The 26,175-nt window shown below is 40.7% G+C and overlaps 1 protein-coding gene across 1 annotated transcript in view; it reads left to right on the top strand.

The window, feature by feature from the left end:
- col27a1b (collagen, type XXVII, alpha 1b) overlaps positions 1-26,175 on the top strand; it is a 232,719-nt gene that overhangs the window by 46,259 nt on the left and 160,285 nt on the right. Inside the window, exons 5-7 of the mRNA XM_034170907.1 lie at positions 7,743-7,796; positions 18,287-18,340; positions 18,445-18,498. Of these exons, the coding sequence (XP_034026798.1) occupies positions 7,743-7,796; positions 18,287-18,340; positions 18,445-18,498 (162 nt within the window). The remainder of the gene's footprint in view (positions 1-7,742; positions 7,797-18,286; positions 18,341-18,444; positions 18,499-26,175) is intronic.

The raw sequence follows: 26,175 nt of genomic DNA, 5'->3' as shown, positions 1-26,175 counted from the left end.
TCAGGAGACTGAGATTGCCTCTCCAGAACCTTCACTTTATTCTGCTGTCGACTTGGCCTTGTGTTTTGGATCTTTGTCATGTTGGAACATCCAAGTACGTCCCATGCACAGCTGGGCTGATGAGTGCAAATTTTCCTCCAGTATTTTCTGATAACATGCTACATTCATCCTGCTATCAATTTTGACCAAGTTTCCTGTGCCTTTGTAGCTCACACATCCCCAAAACATCAGCGATCCACCTCCATGGTTCACAGTAGGAAGGGTGTACCTTTCATCATAGGCCTTGCTGACTCCTCTCCAAATCTAATGTTTATGGTTGAACCTCCAGTTCTGCATTGCTACACAGGCTAGTACAACAGCCTGGCAGCAACTTGAGATTGGCATAATGGCGTGCTGCACCATATATCGCCTGGCGTTTACCTTAGCAGTGGAGCTTATTATTCGAGCGTCCCGGTGGGTGGTTGGAGGAGAACGGTTGAAGAGCGGATTCCGTCTTCCTCCAATCAGAGCAAGGCTACCCCAGCGGAACGGTGGCACATGGTGGTGGAAGAAGTGAGAAACCAGGAAGAAGCAGCCAGGTGTGCCACAGCTGTCTCCCAATCTCAGCAAGGCCGCTGGATGAAGTGGGAGGGCGTGGAGAGGAAGAAAATCACATGGAGCGACCTAAGGAGCATGGAGTCCAACCGGCTAAGCTTCATCATTAGAGCCACATATGATGTCCTGCCATCTCCAACCAACATACATGTCTGGTATGGAGAAGACCCAGCCTGTGTCCAGTGTGCAGCCCCGGCAACCCTCAAAAACATCCTGGTGGGGTGCAAGGCAAGCCTGACACAGGGAAGATACACCTGGCGCCACAACCAGGTGTTGAAGTGCTTGGCTGCTGAACTTGAGAACAGGAGGGTAACCACCAACGCCATGCCCGTAAACCCCCAGCCTACCTTCCAATGCAAGATTTTCATTCGGGAAGGAGAAAAAAGAGGGACCAAGTTATTCCGGATCCGGGCCTGTTGAACATAGCCCGCGATTGGGAAATGCAAGTGGACCTCAGCTAGAGGCTCACCTTCCCACCCGAAATTGTAGCGACCAACCTGCATCCTGACCTGATCCTCTGGTCCAAATCCTGCCGACGTGTCTTCATCGTTGAGCTGACCGTTCCATGGGAGGATGCCATCGATGAGGCATTTGAAAGGAAGCGACTGCAATATTCCAAACTAGCAGCTGAAGCAGAGAGGCGGGGCTGGAGTGTGAAGGTGTGGCCAGTGGAGGTCGGCTGTAGAGGCTTTGTAGCCAGATCCACCACAAAGTTCCTGAAAGAAGTAGGGATCATAGGGCAGGCCCAAAGGAAGCTAATCAAAGAACTTGCCACTGTAGCAGAGCGGAGCAGTCACTGGTTGTGGCTGAAACGCAAAGAGGCAACTTGGGCTTCCAAATGACCGCCGGGTGCCCCCCCCATATGCTGCATGCCCGGGTCTGATAAGCCTGGGATGGGCCAACCTTGGCAGAGGGTGTCTTGTTGTAAGTGGCCGAAACACCCAATGACGTTCGGGGCAAACAACTGAAGATGTGGCGTGGTGGTGGCACCTTGTGATCATTGATCCCATCTCATCTAAGAGGGCATCTCCAACAATTGATTTGCTGATTATTTGGGATTTTAACAGCTAGTCCTATTAAGAAGTTAGAAGTTAGTGTGGCCAAAAAGTTCAATTTTGGTCTCATCACTCCAAATGACTGTTCTCTGTGCTGTTTGTCGTATTGTAAGTGGGATACTTTGTGGCATTTGCATAGTAATGGCTTTCTTCTGGTAACGCAGCCCATTTTTCTTCAAGCACCTCTGTATTGTGCATCTTGAAACAGCCACACCACTTTTTTCAGAGTCCTGTCAAATGAAGTTATTTGTGGGTTTTTCTTTGCATCTCGAACATTTTTCCTGGCAGTTGTTGCTGATTTTTTTTGGGGGGGTCTACCTGACCATGGTTTTGGTTTCAAAAAATGTTTTTGTGTTATCATTCATATTCTCTGAAAAATGGCCAAAAAAATCTAAACTTCTTCCAGAGTATGTAAACGTTTGAGCACAACTGTACATATAAATGATAAAAAATAAAACCATAATAGAACAAAATACGAATATACAATCCACCTTCACTCTAGCACAGCTACTAAACAAGCAGCAAGTCATAATAAAAACATTAATGTAGATTAAGTGTCTTGTCCAAGGACACAGACAGGTAGCATAAGCAGGATTTGAACCCAGGACTACACATTAGAATGCCAGTTCCACTCGGCTACCTGCTCTATTCTACATGTGTAGTAGGGGTTGCACAATATTCAATTTTTTGAAAGTCCAAATTTCTGTCATGAAATTTGAGTCTATGTAGGTTGAATAACTGCTGGTGACATCATTAATAAGTTCACATTAGACGGGAATGTTTAATAGCAATCATCTGTGTCCAGAAAAATGAATCCATATGCGGATGACTCAAAACACATCTTTTGCAGAAATAAGTAGAAGCAACAACACTTGTCTGCTACTAGTTCCATTTGAGTTTAAGATAAGAAAAGTTTGATATATCACCATCAGAAAATTACCTCACACAGCATCTAGTCTGTTGTGTATAACCAAGTAAATATTTTGTGCAAAACTCACACTGGGAAGCAGAATCTATCTGGATACACTCTATGAAGCATTTGACGCTTTTTTCAACATGTACATCAGTTGTTTGTAAATGTCTGACATGGTCCATACATGTGGTAATCTGTGGTTGGACACACACTTTGTCATTGTAATGGGTTGATCCAGCCGTGGCTTACAGCAGCTGCTGGTGGTTTGCAGAGCAGGGACGATTACAGCGATAACCAATCTGCTGACGTCAAGGCAGTCTGTTTCCCACAGTAAAATCTGGATGACGTGCACACGTGTGATGTTGAACACATCCTGATCTTGGCGAATCACATCCTTTAAGGTTTAAGCCTATTCTCTGCCATTTTGGTCCTTCCAGTCTGAATTTTTGCTAATTGTGTCCATAGTGTGAGTTCCATGGGAACACTGCACATGCTGAGAGTGGTAGGAAGTGGAAAGCAGTTGTGGCGATGTCATAATAAAAGTCCTTTCCAGAATGTCACAATAAAGGACCTTTAAAAAAAACACTGTTAATCACAGCCCTTTATATTCATAATTTATGTTAGTGCCATCAGAATAAAATGTGTTGTTGTTTCAGACCAAATCACTGAAATACAGTGTGACAGACAGCATGCCATAATCATGTGATCAGTAAATGCTTGAAATCAAGGTTAAAACATCATTGAGAAGCAGTAACTGACTGGTTAATTGATTGACCAGTCTCTGCAACTCCTAGTGTGGTTTGAAGCAACTAATGTTATGATTTGGTGCTCCATAAATCTGGAAAGTATTCACTTTATCCACATTTTGTAATGTTACTGCTTTATTCTGAAAACAATGAAATTTATTTTTCCCTCAAAATTCTTCACACAATACCCCATAATGACATTTATTTTTGCTAATTTATATATATATATATATATATATATATATATATATATATATATATATATATATATATATATACGAGGTCTGTTTGAAAAGTATCCGACCTTATCCTGAGATGTTTTTGCGGCCTAATTGGATTCCATCTGGGGTAAATCGAGTTGAGTGGACATGAATTGGAAAGGCACACACCTGTCTACATATAAGGTCCCACAGTTGATAGTGCATGTCAGAGCACAAACCAAGCATGAAGTCAAAGGAATTGTCTGTAAACCTCTGAGACAGGATTGTCTCAAGAAACAATTTTGAGGCAAGATACAGAAACATTTCTGCTGCTTTGAAGGTTCCAATGAGCACAGTGGAGGAAGTTCAGACCCACCAGTACTCTTTCTAGTGCTGGCCGTCCGTCTAAACTGATCAATCAGGGGAGAAGCGCCTCAGTCAGGGAGGTGGCCAAGAACCAGATGGTCACTCTGTCTGTCAGAGCTCCAGCATTCCTCTGTAGAGAAGGTAGAACCTTCCAGAAGGACAGTCATCTCTGCAGCAATCCATCAATCAGACCTGTATGGTAGAGTGGCCAGATGGAAGTCACTCCTTAGAAAATAAGGCACATGGCAGCCCGCCTGGAGTTTGCCAGAAGGCACCTGAAGGACTTTCAGACCATGAGAAACAAAATTCTCTGGTCTGATGAAACAAAGATTGAACTCTTTGGTGTGAATGCCAGGCATCATGTTTGGCAGAAACCAGGCACCATCTCTACAGTGAAGCATAGTGGTGGCAGCATCATGCTGTGAGGATGTTTTTCAGCAGCAGGAACTGAGAGACTAGTCAGGATTGAGGGAAAGATGACCGCAACAATGTACAGAGACATCCTGGATGAAAACCTGCTCCAGAGCGCTCTTGACCTCAGACTGGGGCGAAGGTTTGTCTTTCAGCAGGACAATGACCCTAAGCACACGGCCAAGATATCAAAGCAGTGGCTTCAGGACAACTCTGTGAATGTCCTTGAGTGGCCCAGCCAGAAATCAGACCTGAATCCTATTGAACATCTCTGGAGAGATCTGAAAATGGCTGTGCACTGATGCTCCCCATCCAACCTGATGGAACTTAAGAGGTACTGCAAAGAGGAATGGGCAAAACTGCCCAAAGATAGGTGCACCAAGCTTGTGGCATCATATTCAAGAAGACTTGAGGCTGTAATTTCTGCTAAAGGTGCATCAACAAAGTATTGAGCAACACTTATGTCCATGTGATTTCTTAATTTTCTACATTTAATACATTTGCAAAAAATTTCAAACAAAAATGTTTTTCATGTTGTCATTATGGGGTGTTGTGAGTGGAATTTTGAGAGAAAAAATTAATTTACTCCACTTTGGAATAAGGCTGCAACATAACAAAATGTGTAAAAAGTGAAGTGCTGTGAATATTTTCTGGATGCACCGTATCTACCATGATATATTACATATATGCTTTAAGCAGCGTGATGACTGCAGGAAGGAAGCACTCAGTGACACTGTTCAATTGTGGATCATCATTCAGCCAGACTGTGCTGGCTTTGGCGCTGATATTCATCTGGCTGTGCTTCCCTGTTGCCAAGGTCCATTTATAAAGCTGCAGAACAAACAGCCAGCTACAAATTTTTTGGTTGCCAATATAACATCAGTTGAAATGCATGAGGAAATTCTAAACTATTTCACTTGGAAGACTTAAAAAGGCAGAGGTAAATATATTTCCAGAACATGTTTCCTAGTTAACACACAAATAGTATGAGGACTTGCATTTATCCTAAATCCTGTATGTAGCAGCCCATAAGCTTGCTCTGTGGTTGGACCGCAGGAGGGCGGACTGTGGGCATCCAATCTATTTAAGGACAGAAGAAAGAGAGCTTTGTGCTTATGTTTTTATAGGCATCCAAGACCCTGTCTGGAGCTCAGCAGCTCTGTCCAGCAATGCACCACCACTTTGGAGTTCATTAATCATCAAGTCCTTGAGACAACATACAACAAGCCACTGATTCAAATTACAGCAGGTTTTACTGACTATTTTCATGAATCATTTTAATTTACTTTGATAGTTTGCATAATTACATTGAAAGAAATGTGGCATAGTCGCATGAGTGACTTACTTTATACACACACACACACACACACACACACACACACACACACACACACACACACACACACACACACACACAGACAATGGAAAGAAAATAATTAATGGGGCATCTTTAATGGGAGATAATAGTACTTTTGTTGATCTTATGGTGGTTATCAATTCATGTGTAAGCAGACCTGTTGGGCTGTTCATTACATTGCTTGACCAGTTTATTCATTCAGGTATTTAGTCACAACAGATGTACTTCAACTGATATGTAACACGTGCAAACAATTACTACGGCAGTGGGGAGGTTATTACTTTTTGGTTATGCTCATAGACCTGTTGGGCAGTAATAATTTTTTTTTGTTTTCAGTTCAGTTTTGTTGTAGTTTGATGCACTAATGCAAGTCCCCCGCATGTAAAAGCAGAGTGTGCGCACGTTGTGAATCCACCTGTGTAAACTTTACATTCAACTTGATACCACATTTTGGCTGTTGTGAAACCACTGCACCAATGCTGCACCTGACCACACCTCATTTTAAGATGAACACACCCATGGGTGCACAGATGAGTGTACACACGTGTGTTAATTGCATGGTGTGGGCACCGGGTGTGAAAATGAAAACTCCTTCAGGTGGACACTAGCAGTAACACTTGCGTAGTGTAAGTGTTACTGCTAGTGTCCAATGCACTACTTTGCATTAGGAGCAGAAAAGCATTGTTAAAACTAGTTGCAAGGGAGTGCCAAAAAAATTAAAGCAAAGCACAAAGATAAGAACGCCGAGTGGACATCAGGCTCAAGACAGTTTCCTTGTGCTGTCCACAGAAAGTGTTAGTCTCTGTTTTCATTTAAGGGTGTATAAAAATAGTAGCAATTCATGTGTACTTTCTGTAAAGTCATTGACCCACATTTAAATGTAGTCACAGTTTTGTCAAACAAGTGTCTTTCATCTGCATGTGTGTGTGTGTGTATGTGAAAAGAAATATTGTTTGCATTATTGTTTATTTGTACGTTTATGCTTATCAGGAGTCAAATCATAACTTCTCTTCCATCATGAGTTCTTTGTAGTCTTATTAAAAAGGTCTTCATTCCTTGTTGCCCACACAAAGATAGACTGTCAAAGTGAGTCATTCTGTCCCTGTCGGGATCACACCCACCCACGTCCCCAGCGTCATTCCTCCTCACCTTATGTACAGCAAGAATGCAATTTGTAATATGCTGCCTCTTCATCTTGACCTTCCTTTTTCTTTTCATTGTCCCTTCTTTTCTTTTTATCTGGAGATAATGACTTCCATCCATTTTAATATTGCAGCAGTGAAAGGGGAATGCTGTGAATGGTTGAATAGAGGAGAAGGAGGAAATCTGTAGATGAGCTTCTGTTAAGTGTCTCCATATGTCAAGCAGCAAGCCTACAAGGGAAGAGATCTGGCCATTTTTGAGGGAAGGACACTCATCTCCGCGCTGTTTGACTTTGCACAATGACAGAGATGTGCTGGATCACACAGCCATAGATTTACGCCTTTGCATGTAATGTGTTTAACTCTGAGTAATTCCAGTCCTCACTTTCCTTTCCTACTTTGGGCAGAAGTTTCACTTGACCGTTCATGGAAAGAACAACTGAAAGGACACGTTATAGATGTTCAGACCTTCTTGACATGTATGAATGCTCAGGAGTGTGACTGAAAACTCACTTGGATGCCTCCGCAGTTGAAGGATTAAAAAAAAGAATAATTTCTGCTTTGAATCTAATTTGAATTTATGGTTTAAATGTTAGAAAACAACAGCTTTTGCCTCCTCTGTTTCTGTTTGTGCACATCTGCACTCGTGGTCTGACTTACAGGGATGTTTTTTTTTTTGATAACACATTTATCTCAGAGAGCTGAATTAAATTTATCTCCTGATGTGAGTTTGGGGCACAAAGTGATTCGGGAATATGGTAAGATGACAGAGTTGTCTTCACTCTGTGGGATGCGAGAGACATAAAAAAAGTCAGATTCATGTGTAACAGATACAGAGAGATCCTGGGGTCCTGCTGGGCTGTCCCCATAACACAAACAAGACTAGAGGCTCAGTGAACCAAAGGATCAGCTTCACTGTGTACCTTACCCGATCATACTGTGTGCTTCTGTTTTCTAGGGTCCTCCTGGCCCACCTGGAAACCCTGGTCAACCTGGACCTTCTGGATTGAAGGTATGACTTTAACAAATAAAGAACTTTATCAAAAACATTTGTTCTTTTACAGCTGGGGAAACAAAAGTAAGTAGATTCTAACTTAGTAATTTGGCACCAACTTGAGCCTGTCATTATTTAATTAATCACATCTCTGATCTGAAACCATCAGAGGTGCAGGGGTGAAGTTACCAATGTTTACATGATGGTGATACTTAGAGATGCATTCTTTGATCCTAAAGTCATCAGATAGAAATCCTTAGTCATTGGTTCTTAGTATCACTACTTGTGGGCTGTGGGATATTGCATCTGTATAAGTAGTAGGGGTGTTGAAAAAATAGATTTATGTCAGAATCGCGATTCTTATCCTTAAGTTAAAATCAATTCAAAACATTCAAAAATTTATTTTTAAAATAACGTTCTCTCTATTTTGCTTGCTTCTCCTCGCTACTATTCAGCAGATTAATTCTGCCCGTTTCCAGATTTTACTGCCACTGCATTGAAATTAATGCAGTTATCACTTTAAAACAAGGTTCAAGGTCAAGGTTCAAGGTTCAAGGTTACTTTATTTGTACCAAAAGGTAAATTTGTTTTGGCAGTGAGTCACACCATTCATAACAATCACATAACACATAAAAACCGATAAAAATACCCTAAATATAATTAAAAATATAAAAATACAATAAAAATATAAAAATACAATATAAAAAATATAAGAATACAGTACCAATAAAGCAGTGCAAGTACAGGCCAATAGCATGGCGCCAGAACAAAAGTCACAGAGCGTGTGCCATCTCAAAGCAAAAAAGCGGATAAATTAATTAAATATACAATCAAGGTCGTCTGTTAAGTACACTAATAGCAGCAGGAATAAAAGTGCTCTTATAGCGCTTAGTTCTACAAAAAGGAACTTTATACCTCCGTCCTGAAGGGAGCAGTTCAAACTGATCAAAAAGAGGATGTGAGGCGTCCTTTAGAACTGCCTCAACCAATCTCTGGACCTGCCTCATGTACAGAGAGGTTGGATACAGCTGAGTCTCTCCACCAATGATTTTGCTCGCCCATTTTACAATCTGATTCAGACTGTTTTTATTTTTAACTGACAAATTTCCAAACCATGACACCAAACAAAAAGATAAAACAGATTCGATATAACAACGATAAAACATTGTTAACAAAGATTTGTCATTGTGAAAGGATGCCAGTTTTCTAAGACAGAACAAGCGCTGGTGACCTTTTTTACACACCACTTCACAATTTGACTCAAAAGTGAGTTTGTCATCCATAACAGTACCCACATATTTATAGGTGCTCACAATTTCTACGGCCTGACCTTTTAGGAGAGTTACTCCATGTTTGTGGGAGCCCTTCCTAAAGTCAATGACCATGTCTTTAGTCTTCAATACATTCATCTGTAGAAAAGACTTCTCGCACCAATCCAAGAAATCATCAACCACAGGACCGTGGCCAACCTCACTGTCCTGAAGCAAACTGACAATAACAGTGTCATCTGCATACTTAAGAATAGTCCTCCCCTCCCTCCAACTTCTGTAGAGATCAGTGTACAAAATATACAAAAGTGGAGAGATAGCACTGCCTCGTGGTGTCCCAATGGAGGACTGGGTCTGCTCAGACAAGACCCCATTCACTCTTACTTTTTGTGTCCTGTTAGTGAGGAAGCTCAGAATCTAGCCCACAAGATTACAACTTAGATTAAAATGATCTAAAAGTCTTGAGGCTAAAATGTGCGGCTGAATTGTGTTAAAAGCAGACGAAAAGTCAACAAATAAAAGTCTGACATGCGCACCTTTCCCTTCAAGGTGACTAAAAAGCAAATTCATTAAAGTGACTGTGGCATCCTCAACCCCTCTATTTGGCCTATAGGCAAATTGCATAGGGTCCAATTTGGCACCAACTTGATTAATGATTTCTGTTCTCACCAGTTTCTCAAAGGTTTTCATGACAATGGACGTCAAAGCTATAGGCCTAAAGTCATTTAGAACCTTTGGAGTACAATTTTTGGTGGCAGGGACAACAACAGCGTCTTTCCACACATTTGGCACAGTTTGCATTTCTTTTACAGCTGGGGAAACAAAAGTAAGTAGATTCTAACACGTCACCATGCCATAAAATCACACTGATGTAAACTTTGCAGTGAATATGTCTTTGTCATACAAGTCAAACCATGTGGTGTGGTCCGTACGGATCGCAGTTCAACTGTGATCTGTTACATCACTAATATATTTTATTTTTGTGCTAGCTTTGGTAGCTGTAATCAGAGGTGGGACAAAGTCACCATCAAGTCACTCTCAAGTCATCAATTTGCAAGTCCCAAGTCAAGTCAATTCATAATGACCACCAACTGTTTGCAAGCTGACTTGAGACTTGACTTGGGACTTACAAATTGATAACTTGAGAATGACTTGACAGTGACTTTGGCCCACCTCTGGCTGTCATACACACACAGAAGGAGAGGGAGAATGAATAATTAACTACAAACTTTGCAATAATTAATCTAAATTAGTCACATTTAATAGCAAGTATCTTTTTTTTTAAATATCACCCCTCAAATCACAAGGCACATACAGCATACTCTAAAATGCAAAAAATGAACAAAATAAATAAACTTGTAATCTGTGAAGTTTGTAAAAATGGTGCTTCATGAACATACTGAGCATTATTTATTGCTGCACTATAAAGTATATTTTCAAAAACTTATGACGGATAGGAAGCAGCACGTGACGCTGGGGAAGAATGTCTCGGACTCCTGGACCACCAGTATTGGTACTCCTCAGGGCTGTGTCCTCTCTCCTCTGCTTTTCTCCCTGTACACCAACTGCTGTACCTCTGATCACCAGTCTGTCAAGCTTATCAAGTTTGCAGATGACACCACCCTTATCGGACTCATCTCTGATGGGGATGAGTCCGCCTATAGGCTGGAGGTCCAACGACTGGTGTCCTGGTGCAGCTATAACAACTTGGTGCTGAACACCGAGAAGACAGTGGAGATTATTGTGGACTTTAGGAAGAACACAGCCCCTCTCCCCATCATTATCCTGGCAGACACCCCCATCACCATAGTGGACATCTTCTGTTTCCTGGGAATCACTGTAACCCAGGACTTCAGGTGGGAGTCCACCATTACTTCTGTTGTCAAGAAGGCCCAGCAGAGGATGTACTTCCTGCGGCAGTTGAAGAAATTCAACCTGCCAGCAAGGATCATGGTGCAGTTTTACAATGCCATCATCGAGTCCATCCTCACCACCTCCATCACCGTATGGTACGCTGGAGCCACCGCCAGGGACATACAGAGACTACAGCACATTATACGCTCTGCCGAGAAAGTGATTGGCTTCAACCTTCCATCTCTTCAGGACCTGTACACCTCCAGGACACTGGGGCGTTCAGGTCAGATCAGAGCCGATCCTTCTCACCCTGGATATAGCCTTTTTGACCTCCTCCCCTCAGGCAGGAGGCTACGGTCCCCTTGGACCAGAACCTCCCACCATAAGAACAGTTTTTTCCCCTCTGCTGTTAGCCTCATCAACAAGAACTTTTAGAACTCTAGATTGTTGCTATCACCATTTATCATCACCATTTATTTATCTTAGCTCATACATTCTGTACATTTTGTAACATTGCTATAGTGTTAAGTTTTATTATATATTACTTGTTTTACTACTCTTTTTTTTCAATGTTAGCACCAAGTACTGCAGCAATTTCCTAATGTTGTGAACTTGTTCACTCATATGGCAATAAAACTTTTCTGATTCTGATTCTGATTCTGAAGGTGGTGTCATGTTTAATGTCACAATTTTCACTTTGCACATCAGAGGTTTTTTTTCCTAATTCTGTAATACAGCTGTAATCCTGGGCCACAGAGTGTGTGTGTGTGTGTGTGTGTGTGTGTGTGTGTGTGTGTGTGTGTGTGTGTGTGTGTGTGTGTGTGTGTGTGTGTGTGTGTGTGTGTGTGTGTGTGTGTGTGTGTAAACAGTAACTAAACAGACACAAAAACATAATTGATACCATGCTTTGGCCTGGAGTTTTACCAGGGAAAAGCCATAAGTCTTACTGTATATTGTACATATGTGCAGTCTGACGCCCAACCAAAACGGGCCCAGCTCAGCTTGACCCATTTTCACACAGAACTGAAGCAGCAAACTGCCTGGTCTGGCACATTTTCCCTGCTCACAAAAAGGAATAAGCTGAACCCAAACATGATGTTTCCCCAATAACTGAAATTAGTTTTAAATATGCAACTTGATTTGTATGATAAAATGAGACAATAATGGCTTCATTTACCCACTACTACATGCAACCTACAATTTAAAGTGAATGGAGGCATAGAAGAAGCATGTAATCAGTGGAAAATATAAATCATTTTGAGGTTTTGCACTTTCAGAAGAAATTACCTCCTTTAGCTTGTTTTTGAACGTTCACCCCTCAAAGGATCTCTTTGAGAAGAATGTTAGAGAGTGAAAAGAAACAACATTCATGTGCATGTAGCTCTTGGCTGGAGCAGGTTTCTGGCTCTGAAAAGAAATCAGTCTGGAGAAATTTCCATGTTATGGCTGACATGATGTCTCCGTAAGTTTGGTACTGTGGTAAAGCTTAAGACATTTTTTCCAACATGGAACTGGCTGTGTTGATGGATAATGATCTACCAGGTAATAGCAGCATTTTAACATTCCCCCATGAAATTGCATCATGTAGCAGTTACATGTTACTGTGTTCCCACATGTTGTCATTGATCTCAAATGAGAGATGTAAAGCAGTCTGAGACTGAGAAGTCTTTGCACCATTAGAAACATGACACAAACCTAGTGTGTATAAGTATGAAATTAACTTTATATTTTTGGATATGATGTAAAATGCAGTTTGCCATAACAGGACAGATTAATGTAGTTTTCACCTGTTGTTTCATCATGTTACTTTGGGAACTCTCTAAATGCCTCTTTGCCATGCAACCTGTATTGTTTCTCAATCCAACGAATAAATAAACTGTCTTGATGCACAAATTTATGAAGTCAACAGATTAGTTAAGACATTAGTGGGCAGGAGTACTTGTGTTGATTGATTCAATGCTGTAACATTACTATGTGTGTTGTTATTCCATTAAATAGAAACGTCAAACACCAGCCACTTCCCTTTTTTATATTTCTCAATTAGACCATTGGAGAAGATGTCTGGTAATAGGCTGAATTGGAGAGAAACACAGAGGCTTTTCTATATCAGCAACACAAAACAGACCATTCATCATAAAGATAAAGCCAGAAACAGAATATTTCAAGATACACAGCTTTCAGTGAAAATGGGAATGGAGTTTTAGTTTCACTGTTACCCAGTAAAAGATGCATATTCTTTCTGTAGCATTCTATGACTTCTCAGTGCTGCTGTCTCTTCCACTAAGAAAGTTAGAAATGACATCGGTACCTTTTTTCTGCAGAGGTTGTCACAGTGCTGACTGTGGACTTAAATAAAAGTGACTCAAACTTGTATCACCAGTTAATGACCATTTCTATCTGATTTGGGACCACATAAACACACGTCTCCTTTATCATGCAATGTTTTTCTCTTATAGTAATGATTGTGATGATTGCAATGCAAATAAACTTGCGTTCAGAATTTTCTACAATTGGTGTAGTGTAGCGTACTCCTTCATTTTTGAGATTCGTCAATCAGGTTTGTAACAGGTTGAGTCTTCGTGGTGCAATGGTAATCATAACTACGTCCACAATGGTTTGGTGATTTGTTTACTTGTTACTTAAAAATTAATGAAAAATTATCACTGATTCTATTGAGAGTAAGTTTGTATCCAGTCTTCCATAGAAAGGATCCATTCAATTTTGGGGGATTAATACAGAACCAGTTGGAGTAGGGGTGGTGTCCAAGCAGTTAAGTTTGCTTGTTTCCAGTGTGGAAGGTTTCCGGTTCAAAACCCTTGCCCCTTCGGCATTTATGGGGATGGGCATCTGGTGATCATGGGGATCTGTATGTTGGGACAGGTTTTTGCAGTTATAGTTTATCAGGGTTTGAACAAAGAGGTGGAACCAGTGTAATGTGGCAGGTGGCTCTCTGGGTTAGAAGTTTGGTTATCAATAACCAGGAAGCAGAGTTGTAGTCTTACATACCTCTCTGCAGCTTCTCTCCCCCTGCCATCCCCTCATTACCCCATGCCCGTAGAGACGGTGCCTGCTCCCAGACTACCAATAACCAGCAAAAATCTATTTAAGCATAAAAATTCAAAAAGAAAAAATAATATAGCACCTTCAACTGCACCACAGACTAAAACAGTTAAATGTGGTCTATTAAACATTAGGTCTCTCTCTTCTAAGTCCCTGTTGGTAAATGATATAATAATTGATCAACATATTGATTTATTCTGCCTTACAGAAACCTGGTTACAGCAGGATGAATATGTTAGTTTAAATGAGTCAACACCCCCGAGTCACACTAACTGTCAGAATGCTCGTAGCACGGGCCGGGGCGGAGGATTAGCAGCAATCTTCCATTCCAGCTTATTAATTAATCAAAAACCCAGACAGAGCTTTAATTCATTTGAAAGCTTGACTCTTAGTCTTTCCATCCAAATTGGAAGTCCCAAAAACCAGTTTTATTTGTTATTATCTATCGTCCACCTGGTCGTTACTGTGAGTTTCTCTGTGAATTTTCAGACCTTTTGTCTGACTTGGTGCTTAGCTCAGATAAGATAATTATAGTGGGCGATTTTAACATCCACACAGATGCTGAGAATGACAGCCTCAACACTGCATTTAATCTATTATTAGACTCTATTGGCTTTGCTCAAAAAGTAAATGAGTCCACCCACCACTTTAATCATATCTTAGATCTTGTTCTGACTTATGGTATGGAAATAGAAGACTTAACAGTATTCCCTGAAAACTCCCTTCTGTCTGATCATTTCTTAATAACATTTACATTTACTCTGATGGACTACCCAGCAGTGGGGAATAAGTTTCATTACACTAGAAGTCTTTCAGAAAGCGCTGTAACTAGGTTTAAGGATATGATTCCTTCTTTATGTTCTCTAATGCCATATACCAACACAGTGCAGAGTAGCTACCTAAACTCTGTAAGTGAGATAGAGTATCTTGTCAATAGTTTTACATCCTCATTGAAGACAACTTTGGATGCTGTAGCTCCTCTAAAAAAGAGAGCTTTAAATCAGAAGTGCCTGACTCCGTGTATAACTCACAAACTCGTAGCTTAAAGCAGATAACCCGTAAGTTGGAGAGGAAATGGCGTCTCACTAATTTAGAAGATCTTCACTTAGCCTGGAAAAAGAGTCTGTTGCTCTATAAAAAAGCCCTCCGTAAAGCTAGGACATCTTTCTACTCATCACTAATTGAAGAAAATAAGAACAACCCCAGGTTTCTTTTCAGCACTGTAGCCAGGCTGACAAAGAGTCAGAGCTCTATTGAGCTGAGTATTCCATTAACTTTAACTAGTAATGACTTCATGACTTTCTTTGCTAACAAAATTTTAACTATTAGAGAAAAAATTACTCATAACCATCCCAAAGACGTATCGTTATCTTTGGCTGCTTTCAGTGATGCCGGTATTTGGTTAGACTCTTTCTCTCCGATTGTTCTGTCTGAGTTATTTTCATTAGTTACTTCATCCAAACCATCAACATGTTTATTAGACCCCATTCCTACCAGGCTGCTCAAGGAAGCCCTACCATTATTTAATGCTTCGATCTTAAATATGATCAATCTATCTTTGTTAGTTGGCTATGTACCACAGGCTTTTAAGGTGGCAGTAATTAAACCATTACTTAAAAAGCCATCACTTGACCCAGCTATCTTAGCTAATTATAGGCCAATCTCCAACCTTCCTTTTCTCTCAAAAATTCTTGAAAGGGTAGTTGTAAAACAGCTAACTGATCATCTGCAGAGGAATGGTCTATTTGAAGAGTTTCAGTCAGCTTTTAGAATTCATCATAGTACAGAAACAGCATTAGTGAAGGTTACAAATGATCTTCTTATGGCCTTGGACAGTGGACTCATCTCTGTGCTTGTTCTGTTAGACCTCAGTGCTGCTTTTGATACTGTTGACCATAAAATTTTATTACAGACATTAGAGCATGCCATAGGTATTAAAGGCACTGCGCTGCGGTGGTTTGAATCATATTTGTCTAATAGATTACAATTTGTTCATGTAAATGGGGAATCTTCTTCACAGACTAAAGTTAATTATGGAGTTCCACAAGGTTCTGTGCTAGGACCAATTTTATTCACTTTATACATGCTTCCCTTAGGCAGTATTATTAGATGGTATTGCTTAAATTTTCATTGTTACGCAGATGATACCCAGCTTTATCTATCCATGAAGCCAGAGGACACACACCAATTAGCTAAACTGCAGGATTGTCTTACAGACATAAAGACATGGATGACCTCTAATTTCCTGCTTTTAAACTCAGATAAAACTGAAGTTATTGTACTTGGCCCCACAAATCTTAGAAACATGGTGTCTAACCAGATCCTTACTCTGGATGGCATTACCCTGACCTCTAGTAATACTGTGAGAAATCTTGGAGTCATTTTTGATCAGGATATGTCATTCAAAGCGCATATTAAACAAATATGTAGGACTGCTTTTTTGCATTTACGCAATATCTCTAAAATCAGAAAGGTCTTGTCTCAGAGTGATGCTGAAAAACTAATTCATGCATTTATTTCCTCTAGGCTGGACTATTGTAATTCATTATTATCAGGTTGTCCTAAAAGTTCCCTAAAAAGCCTTCAGTTAATTCAAAATGCTGCAGCTAGAGTACTGACGGGGACTAGAAGGAGAGATCATATCTCACCCATATTGGCCTCTCTTCATTGGCTTCCTGTTAATTCTAGAATAGAATTTAAAATTCTTCTTCTTACTTATAAGGTTTTGAATAATCAGGTCCCATCTTATCTTAGGGACCTCGTAGTACCATTTCACCCCAATAGAGCACTTCGCTCTCAGACTGCAGGCTTACTTGTAGTTCCTAGGGTTTGTAAGAGTAGAATGGGAGGCAGAGCCTTCAGCTTTCAGGCTCCTCTCCTGTGGAACCAGCTCCCAATTCAGATCAGGGAGACAGACACCCTCTCTACTTTTAAGATTAGGCTTAAAACTTTCCTTTTTGCTAAAGCTTATAGTTAGGGCTGGATCAGGTGACCCTGAACCATCCCTTAGTTATGCTGCTATAGATGTAGACTGCCTGGGGGTTCCCATGATGCACTGTTTCTTTCTCTTTTTGCTCTGTATGCACCACTCTGCATTTAATCATTAGTGATCGATCTCTGCTCCCCTCCCCAGCATGTCTTTTTCCTGGTTCTCTCCCTCAGCCCCAACCAGTCCCAGCAGAAGACTGCCCCTCCCTGAGCCTGGTTCTGCTGGAGGTTTGTTCCTGTTAAAAGGGAGTTTTTCCTTCCCACTGTAGCCAAGTGCTTGCTCACAGGGGGTCGTTTTGACCGTTGGGGTTTTACATAATTATTGTATGGCCTTGTCTTACAATATAAAGCGCCTTGGGGCAACTGTTTGTTGTGATTTGGCGCTATATAAAAAAATTGATTGATTGATTGATACTGTATTTAATTTGAAGTGTGTGCTTCACATTCTTGAACAATTGTCCCAGTCCACCCAGCTGTAAATGGGTATTGGCCTTGGAGAAGTAACCTGCGATGCACTGGCTTCCTGTCCAGAGGGAGTTGTGGTCTTATGCTTCACACTACAGGATATGGGGTTAAGCACCAACCCGTTGGACCTCAGAGCATGTGTAGGACATTCTTCTTCTGGATATAGGGTGTCCTACTGATCTTCACAAAGCTTCTAGAAAAGGTTAGAGGGTTTGTAGTAAATCTCATAAAATGGATCAGTGAGGATATTGTAATGCCCCCCCCCCCCCCCCCCCAAAAAAAAATTCTTTAAAAAAATATTTCAAGATGGAATATATTGTGCTGCAGCATTTTCATGCTGTGTCTAGTCATACTTCTGTGGAAAAAGCAAAACGTATGTGGTGAGTAAAGATTAAACTATTTGTGCAGTGCATGCATTGTTGAAGTCTATTTCGTCATGTTTCTTTATACGATAACAGCTGAAACAGGAAATTGTCTCAGTTCTCTGAGGACTCTGGCTGTTTCAGAGGTACGAAAGACATTAAAGGCTGACCCAGAATGCACTGAGAGGATTCCCACTGCCAGAAAAGGCAGAAGAATGTGCACTTCTCACTGGCTTGCTGTAAACCAAATCAACAGAGGACCTAAATGGAGTGTGCAGTCGTGTAAATATAACAGCTAGTCTTGCCAATAAGTTGGATGAACTCATTCTTTTGATAGTGTAAATGGGAACGTCGGGATACTCTTCACTTTGTGAAGCAGAGCTATGTGGCAATGCAGAGGAATATGTAGTACACCAGCACAAACTAGTACTGTATACCACCATACTTGTTGGAGAAAAATAGTTTTTGGAAATGTAACAAAAATATGATCTTCTCTATGTTCATGTGCTAGGGAGAAAAAGGAGATCCTGGACTGTCACCTGGTCAAGCCCCCAGAGGACAAAAAGTATTATTCCTCTCAGCAACTCTTCCTTAAAACATCTTCATTATTTAAAGAACTATTGTGCAGATTTATTTCTGTATTAATTATAACTATTTTTGTCCTTTTAGGGAGAACATGGTGACATGGGGCCTCCTGGACTGTTTGGCCACCATGGACGGAAGGTACAAATCATCTGGCTGACATACTCACAGTCTGTAATCTACATGGAAGTAGCTGATGTTAGATAATATGGAATTTATGCAGCAATGGTTTTTAAAAAGGCTGCTATGGTAACTGGAAATGGATCTACATATGTTCCTGCAGGAGCAGTGTAGCTGAGGAATTTAAGCAGACGTGACTTAACAAAGCTAAAGACTGACACTTGTTTAAAATTAAATTTATATACAGTAATAGAAATTCCAGATTGATTTTACTAACAAAACTATTTTTGCCTGGATTAATGTTAGCTGATGTAGCTCATTTAACAGCTGATTCAGCAATTAAAAATTAAATACAAATAAAATTAAACCGCAAAATTAAGGAAAAAATGTGTCTCTCTCAAGTGTACAACTGTTTTAAAACTGTTTCATGCACACACATAGAAAGTTTAATCACAAAATCCTCTTACATTTACCTCATGTGGTCACGAGTCCAGAAACCTCTCTGTTTGCTGTAAGAGACTTGACAGCTACGGCGAGTAGTTCAGCTAACACATTTGCTCAAAGAGGGGAAAGTTATTTCCGGTCACCATAGCGTGACTTGAAACTCCCTAATGTCATCAAATGGACATTTTGCTTCATTTGCCTGAAAGTTCCTATCTGTATACGTGTAGGTCTGTGAAGTGCTTTCCTTGATTGTTATCCTTTACAGCTTTTAAATATAAATCAGATATTTCGAATGAATCACTGGCTCAATGAGCAGAGGTTTGCCTATCAAGGATCAATATATCAAAGTACCTTTTTGGCCTTGGCCCTGTCCAGACTGCCTTTGAGGAGGGAGTCTGAGAAAATGGTGTGTGGATTGTCCAGCCAAACACAGATGTTTGAGCTCTTGTTTGGAAAGCAGTTTAACAAAATGCAGGCATCTCAGACCCCACCTGTGTTCTAAGCCCCTGTGGTTTGATGGACTAAAGGTTTGAATAATTGGACTCTTGCATCATTAGTATCATTGGGCTCAGACCCGGCGCCAGAAAAAAAAATATTAAGGGGGCGATGAGTTTATCACAGGGAGCGGGGTCCCCCCCCCCCCCCCCCAAAAAAAAGTGTGCACCGGAGGGGACGTGCCTCTGAGCGTGCATAATGAATTGGGTGCGCTCCTCGAAAGCTCGTGTATTTAGGCTACACCGTTGTAAGAGACTAAGAGTAAAGAGTGATGACAGTATTTTTTTAATTATTATTTGAACGTATAGACCCTCGGTCAAGTGATCTCCTGTATACCACAGAGCCGGTGTTTTGTCGAGATGAGGTGCACCAACTTTCGACACTCTGAGCTGTGATGTACCTTCGCGTTGTCCAATAGGAACGACGCGTCGGGCCAAAACATGGAAGATTTGTGGCAGAAACCACTGATCTCTACAAAATGGATTGGACCAATCCATTTTGTAGAGATCAGTGGTTTCTGCACCAATCCGATTAGTGCAGAAACCACTGATCTGTACAAAACATTAACGTGTGAAAGGAGTGCTCATTTATAGAGCAGTTTTCTGAACAAAAATCATTGGAAATGTTTTTTTTTGTTGTTGTTTATTACCTCACAATTTCTGATTACTGTTAAAAAAGTTTAGAACACTTGTAATTAAAATAGCTAAATAAATCAATAAATGGTTCTTTAGAAACCTTTCATCTGTAAATTAAAACCACCTGTTATTTCAGATTAGATAATTTCTTGTTTAACATAAGGAACCTTGGATATTTATTTTTACACAAATAAAATAACATGGAAACTAGTACATTTTTTAAAGTCTGGTAGATTATCTCTTTTCAACCTGAAAAATAAACACTAACTAAATACAAATGTTTATTATAAATGCAACAGGAAATAATTTAACAATGACTGCAATGTGATTGTAAAGTAGGATTTCTGTGACATAAACCTCATGATGTTTTTTTTTATATATAGTCATTTAAACTTATAATTTCGTCAAAATATGTAATTGCCTTTAATGTTATCAGGACAGAGTCATTTCTAAAATATGAATTTGAGCACAATAAGTGGAGAGCTTCTACCTGTGCAAATGTCTTTTGACTTTCATTCGTGGACATTTTTAATGATCCGTTCATTTATTGTTAAAATATAAAATGAAACAGCTTTTTAAAAAATAATAAAATAGTTGCTGTTCAAAGAGCCTTTTATTTAGAAGCAGGTGATGTTATGTTGGATTCTCGGGACCAGATGAAGGTCTCTTCTGCAGCTTTGAACTCTGGTGGTGTTGCTGAAGACACTTTTGTCCTATTTTGAAGAGCAGAGATGTTTTCTTTCGAATGGACTTCATGGTGTTCAGCTCATCAATGGAAGTTTGGTTGTCTGCACAGCAAATGTTCCTGATTGGGACAAATAAAAATATTTCTTTAAATATAAAGAAACACTAAACAGTTTATATATAAAAAGGGAAAAAAAACGGCAAAAAAAAAAAACAAACGATGGAAAAAAAACGCTCGAAAAAATACGTTATTTAAAGTTGAGCTTTTGTGGTGTCTGAAAAAAGCTGTAGCTTTATTTGGTAAAAATAAGAAAGACTGAACCATCTACAAATTAAAGCGTTCACTCAGATCAACTGTGCTAAAAAGCTAAGCTAACGTTAGCCAATCAATAAACCTTCACAGCAGTGCAGAAACATCACATTTTACTTTTATTTTATCCTCACCTCGATAAAGCTGCAGAACTAACCTCCGTTGGGCAAACTGGGACTTCGCATATATCCAAAAAGTGGGAGATTTCAGACTGAGTGGGTTTGCTCCATCCCCCCGGCTGCCTGCCTCGGTCTGCCCAGGAATGATGCCTGAAGGCCGGCTTCTCCGTGCGGGTCGGCCCGCTGTCGTGGTTCGATCGATATCCCACCAAGTCGTCAGTCCTCCCTCGGTCGGCGTCACTCCGAAAAGTAGCTGAAAAAAAGCTTCTCCCAGCAGGGTGATGGGAGAATCGTTCTACTGCTGTTTTTCAAAGCTTTTTTGTGGTTCAGGCAACGCAAATTCAAGATGGTGATCGCCGAACTTTTTTCAGGTTGTGGAAACAGCCGGAGTGTGACGTGGCCGCAATCTCTGCCCCCTTGCCGCTTCCGAAGCGACGCGTCTGACGTCACGACGTGTTGGAAACGCACCGGCCTAGCGTTATGACCGTTAAAGCGTCGCGCTGAAGCCACTGAACTATATGCTGACTATATACTATATACCGTCAGTATATAGTTCAGTGGCTGAAGCTTGCAGTGTGAAAGGCCCTTGACACTGCTTGAATAAATCGAGCTTGCCCTCTGCCGCACTGACAAGCGCAACCCTCAACCTATCAAATTCCTTGAACACAGACACACTCCATATCCGTTTGTTTTAAAATTAATTACTCTAGTTAATTAATTTGGTTTATTTGTTAAATATGTGATATTATTGAATAACTAATATTTTGCTATATTTTCCAGTATTTCTTTTTCTTTCTTTTTTTTTTTTTTTGATAACTTTAACATCTGAGAGGGCGAGGTTGATGATGTGAGGGGGCGTCGCCCCCAAATGCCCCCTCGTGGCGCCGGGTCCGATTGGGCTCCAAGATGACAGATAAGCTTAAGTTTAGTGAGTAAAGCTCCACAAACTTTTCTTTAGTTGGATATTATGTAATTTACTCTCTGAAGACGTGTACGAGGTCTGCCCATAAAGTATAGGTCCTTTTTATTTTTTTCAAAAACTATATGGATTTCATTCATATGTTTTTACGTCAGACATGCTTGAACCCTCGTGCGCATGCGTGAGTTTTTCCACGCCTGTCGGTGACGTCATTCGCCTGTGAGCACTCCTTGTGGGAGGAGTCGTCCAGCCCCTCGTCGGAATTCCTTTGTCTGAGAAGTTGCTGAGGAAAAACACCTCCGTTGGAAGCCTTAAGGACAAGTTGGAACATGTCCAGCTGTTAAACAATTTCTCATATACTCACTCCACTGAAAGCCATCAAAAGCCGCCTGGATTTTACAAATGGTTATCAACACGGAGGTGTTTTCCTGTGCCGCCGCACCGCGTCGGCTGCGTCCCGACGCGCGGATCCGTCCGCACGTCTTTCATTAAAAAAAATCTCCTTTAACAGTGGATTATCCGGATAAAATGCTAAAACCGACTTCTTCTGAAACTTCTCTGTTCTCTCACGACGTCCTGGATCAATAGAGCCTGAAATGTGGAGGTTTTCAGCTTGCAACAGGCTGATGACGCCGCCTGAGAGCGCAGCGCGACGTCTCGCACTGTGGGAAGTCCTTAAAGCGACAGTGTCACCTCAAAATCTCTCATCAGCCGTTAAAATATTCACTGAAAACCAGCTTAATTTTTCGAACCGTGTCCACTTCGATGTGCCTCACAGGTTTAGACAAAATTTTGATCAAACAAAGCGCCAGTCTCTCAGCAACTTCTCAGACAAAGGAATTCCGACGAGGGGCTGGACGACTCCTCCCACAAGGAGTGCTCACAGGCGAATGACGTCACCGACAGGCGTGGAAAAACTCACGCATGCGCACGAGGGTTCATGCATGTCTGACGTAAAAACATATGAATGAAATCCATATAGTTTTTGAAAAAAATAAAAAGGACCTATACTTTATGGACAGACCTCGTAAAAAGTAGGCGAAGTTTAGAAATCAGGTTATTCTGTGATCTGGTCCTGCTCCAATGATCTTACTTTTTTCTTATGCTGCTGTGCATGTTTTCAGAACAGAGCAATGATTAGTAGCATGGTGTTTCCTTTGTGGCCTTGTGAATTTCATCATCCTTGGCCTCATCTCAAATTGTTATCCCGCTCAGTAATTACACATCTTAAGTTCTTTTTTTTTTTTGCAATGCAAGCCATCTTGCAATCATTTTAACTGACAGTGATTTCTGCAGTTTTCTCAGAACATTTTTACCAGAGGCCATCAAATATGGCCATTGGGTATTGCGAAGACTTTGCGTCCGTCTGTCTGGCTGTACTCAGTATAAATCCAGTCCTATTACTGCCACAGTCTTCACATTCACAGACAACATTCTTGGAACACAGACATTGGACAGGTTCAAAGGTGGCTGACCTTGACCTATTTTAAGAGGTTAAAAAGCCATATTCTGTTATAATCTGTTCTGTTTTTTTGTTTTGAGTGGCGGACGTGACAGCCAATCAGAGTAGAGTGGTACAGTGATGTCAGTGGCAGGTCTCTCTAAAAATGCTTCATTTATGTGTTTATATGATGTTTCTCATATATTCTGTAAACGCTAGTGAGAAATAAACACTTCTAAAACTGAAAATGTTGTTTTTGAAACCTAATAACAGACATTTAGTGGATGTTAGCGTGGTGACGTCACAGACTGGTAGCTAGCTGCAAACTGTTTTGTTTGTGTGTAAATACAACCTCTTTGTCATATATTATGTAAAAACTAGCAATAAATAAACATGTCTAAAACTGAAAATGCTGTTTTTGTAACCTGATAACACCTCTAGAGTGATTTACAAGACATTTCGTGGACGTCAGCATGCATGCAAACTTCCGCTAACTCAAAGCTAACTTCTGCTCTTGTCAAAAGCTCATAAACATAAATATTGTTTATGATTGATGATAGAGTGGCTTTATTGGACATGTACAAATTGTAAGTAAGACAATAGGATCTTAATAATTAATGTAAATAACAATAAGTGTGTGTGTGTGTGTATATATATATATATATATGTATGTATATATATATACACACACACACACACACACACACACACACACTTTGTACTGGGATACCACGTAAACAACTGCGAATTATACAGAAGACAATGCTCATACGGCCAAGGGTATTTTAGCATTATGTTATATATACGTGGGCTGTCCACACGGCTTCTCTTGGCACCCTGTTATAAGCTTTCTCTAAATCTACAAACACACAATGTAACTCCACTACCAACACCAAAAAATATACGTGGGCTGTCCGTAAAGTATCGGCCCTTTTTATTTTTTTTAAAAACTTTGTGGATTTCATTCATATGTTTTTACGTCAGGCAAGTTTGAACCCTCGTGCGCATGCGTGAGTTTTTCCACGCCTGTCGGTGATGTCATTCGCCTGTGAGCACGCCTTGGGAAGGAGTGGTCCCGCCTCCTCGTCGGAATTTCATTGTCTGGAAATGGCGGAATGAAAAGGACTTTTTTCCATCAGATTTTTTTCAGAAGCTGTTAGAAACTGGCATCTGGAAACCATTCGAAAAATTTATCTGGCTTTCAGTGAAAATTTTGCGGGCTTCACAGAGAATAAGAACTGTTAACTGTTGCTTTAAGGACCCCTTTAAGGACGCTTGGCGCACTGCGCTCCGAGCTGCGACAACGCGGCACAAAACACCGTATCATTGCTAAACAGATGGCTCTGTGGATACGAGATGTCGTGTGCTCTTTCTCCGGTAATCACAAGAGCTGGACATCAGCCATTTTCCGGCAGATTTCACTTTTAACAACTTCGGAAAAAAATCTGATGGAAAAAAGTCCTTTTCATTCCGCCATTTCCAGACAATGAAATTCCGACGAGGAGGCGGGACCACTCCTTCCCAAGGCGTGCTCACAGGCGAATGACGTCACCGACAGGCGTGGAAAAACTCACGCATGCGCACGAGGGTTCAAACTTGCCTGACATAAAAACATATGAATGAAATCCATATAGTTTTTAAAAAAAATAAAAAGGGCCGATACTTTACGGACAGCCCACGTATATTTTTTGGTGTTGGTAGTGGAGTTACATTGTGTGTTTGTAGATTTAGAGAAAGCTTATAACAGGGTGCCAAGAGAAGCCGTGTGGTATTGTATGAGGAAGTCTGGAGTGGCAGAGAAGTATGTGAGGTTAGTGCAGGACATGTATATGGATAGTATGACCGTGGTGAGATGTGCAGTAGGAATGACAGACTCATTCAAGATGGAGGTGGGATTCCACCAAAGATCAGCTCTGAGTCCTTTCTTGTTTGCAGTGGTGATGGACAGGTCATCAGACAGGGGTCTCCATGGACTATGATGTTTGCAGATGACATTGTGATCTGTAGTGACAGGAGAGAGCAAGTTGAGTCTAGCCTAGAGGGGTGGAGATATGCTCTGGAGAGAAGGGCAATGAAAGTCAGTAGGAGCAAGATTGAGTTCATGTGTGTGAACGAGAGGGAGCCCAGTGGAATAGTGCGGTTTCAAGGAGTAGAAGTGGTGAACATAGATGAGTTTAAATTACTTTTTTTAGGGCGGGGAGGCCATGGTACTTACAGAGTAGCTGAGAATTAAAAATCATTTCACATGGGATAGGAGTTGGATTACTACTACTGGACATACAGTGAGGGAAATAAGTATTTGATCCACTGTCAATTTTGCAGGTTTTTCCACCTACAAAGAATGGAGAGGTCTGTATTTTTTTTTTTATTATAGGTACACTTCAACTGTGAGAGGCAGAATCTAAAAAAATCCACAAAATCACATTGTATGATTTTTAAATAATTAATTTGCATTTTATTGCATGAAATAAGTATTTGATCCCCTAGAAAAACAGACCTTAACAATTGGTACAGAAACATTTGTCTGCCATTACAGAGGTCAGACGTTTCCTGTAGTTCTTGACCAGGTTTTCACACACTGCAACAGGGATTTTGGTCCACTCCTCCATACAGATCTTCTCCAGATCTTTCAGGTTTCAGCTCCCTTCAAA

Source organism: Thalassophryne amazonica, chromosome 5 (genome assembly GCF_902500255.1).
Source record: "Thalassophryne amazonica chromosome 5, fThaAma1.1, whole genome shotgun sequence".
Classification (NCBI taxonomy): domain Eukaryota; kingdom Metazoa; phylum Chordata; class Actinopteri; order Batrachoidiformes; family Batrachoididae; genus Thalassophryne; species Thalassophryne amazonica.
The sequence above is the reverse complement of the archived record's forward strand: the minus strand, read 5'-3'. Positions and strand labels throughout refer to the sequence as shown.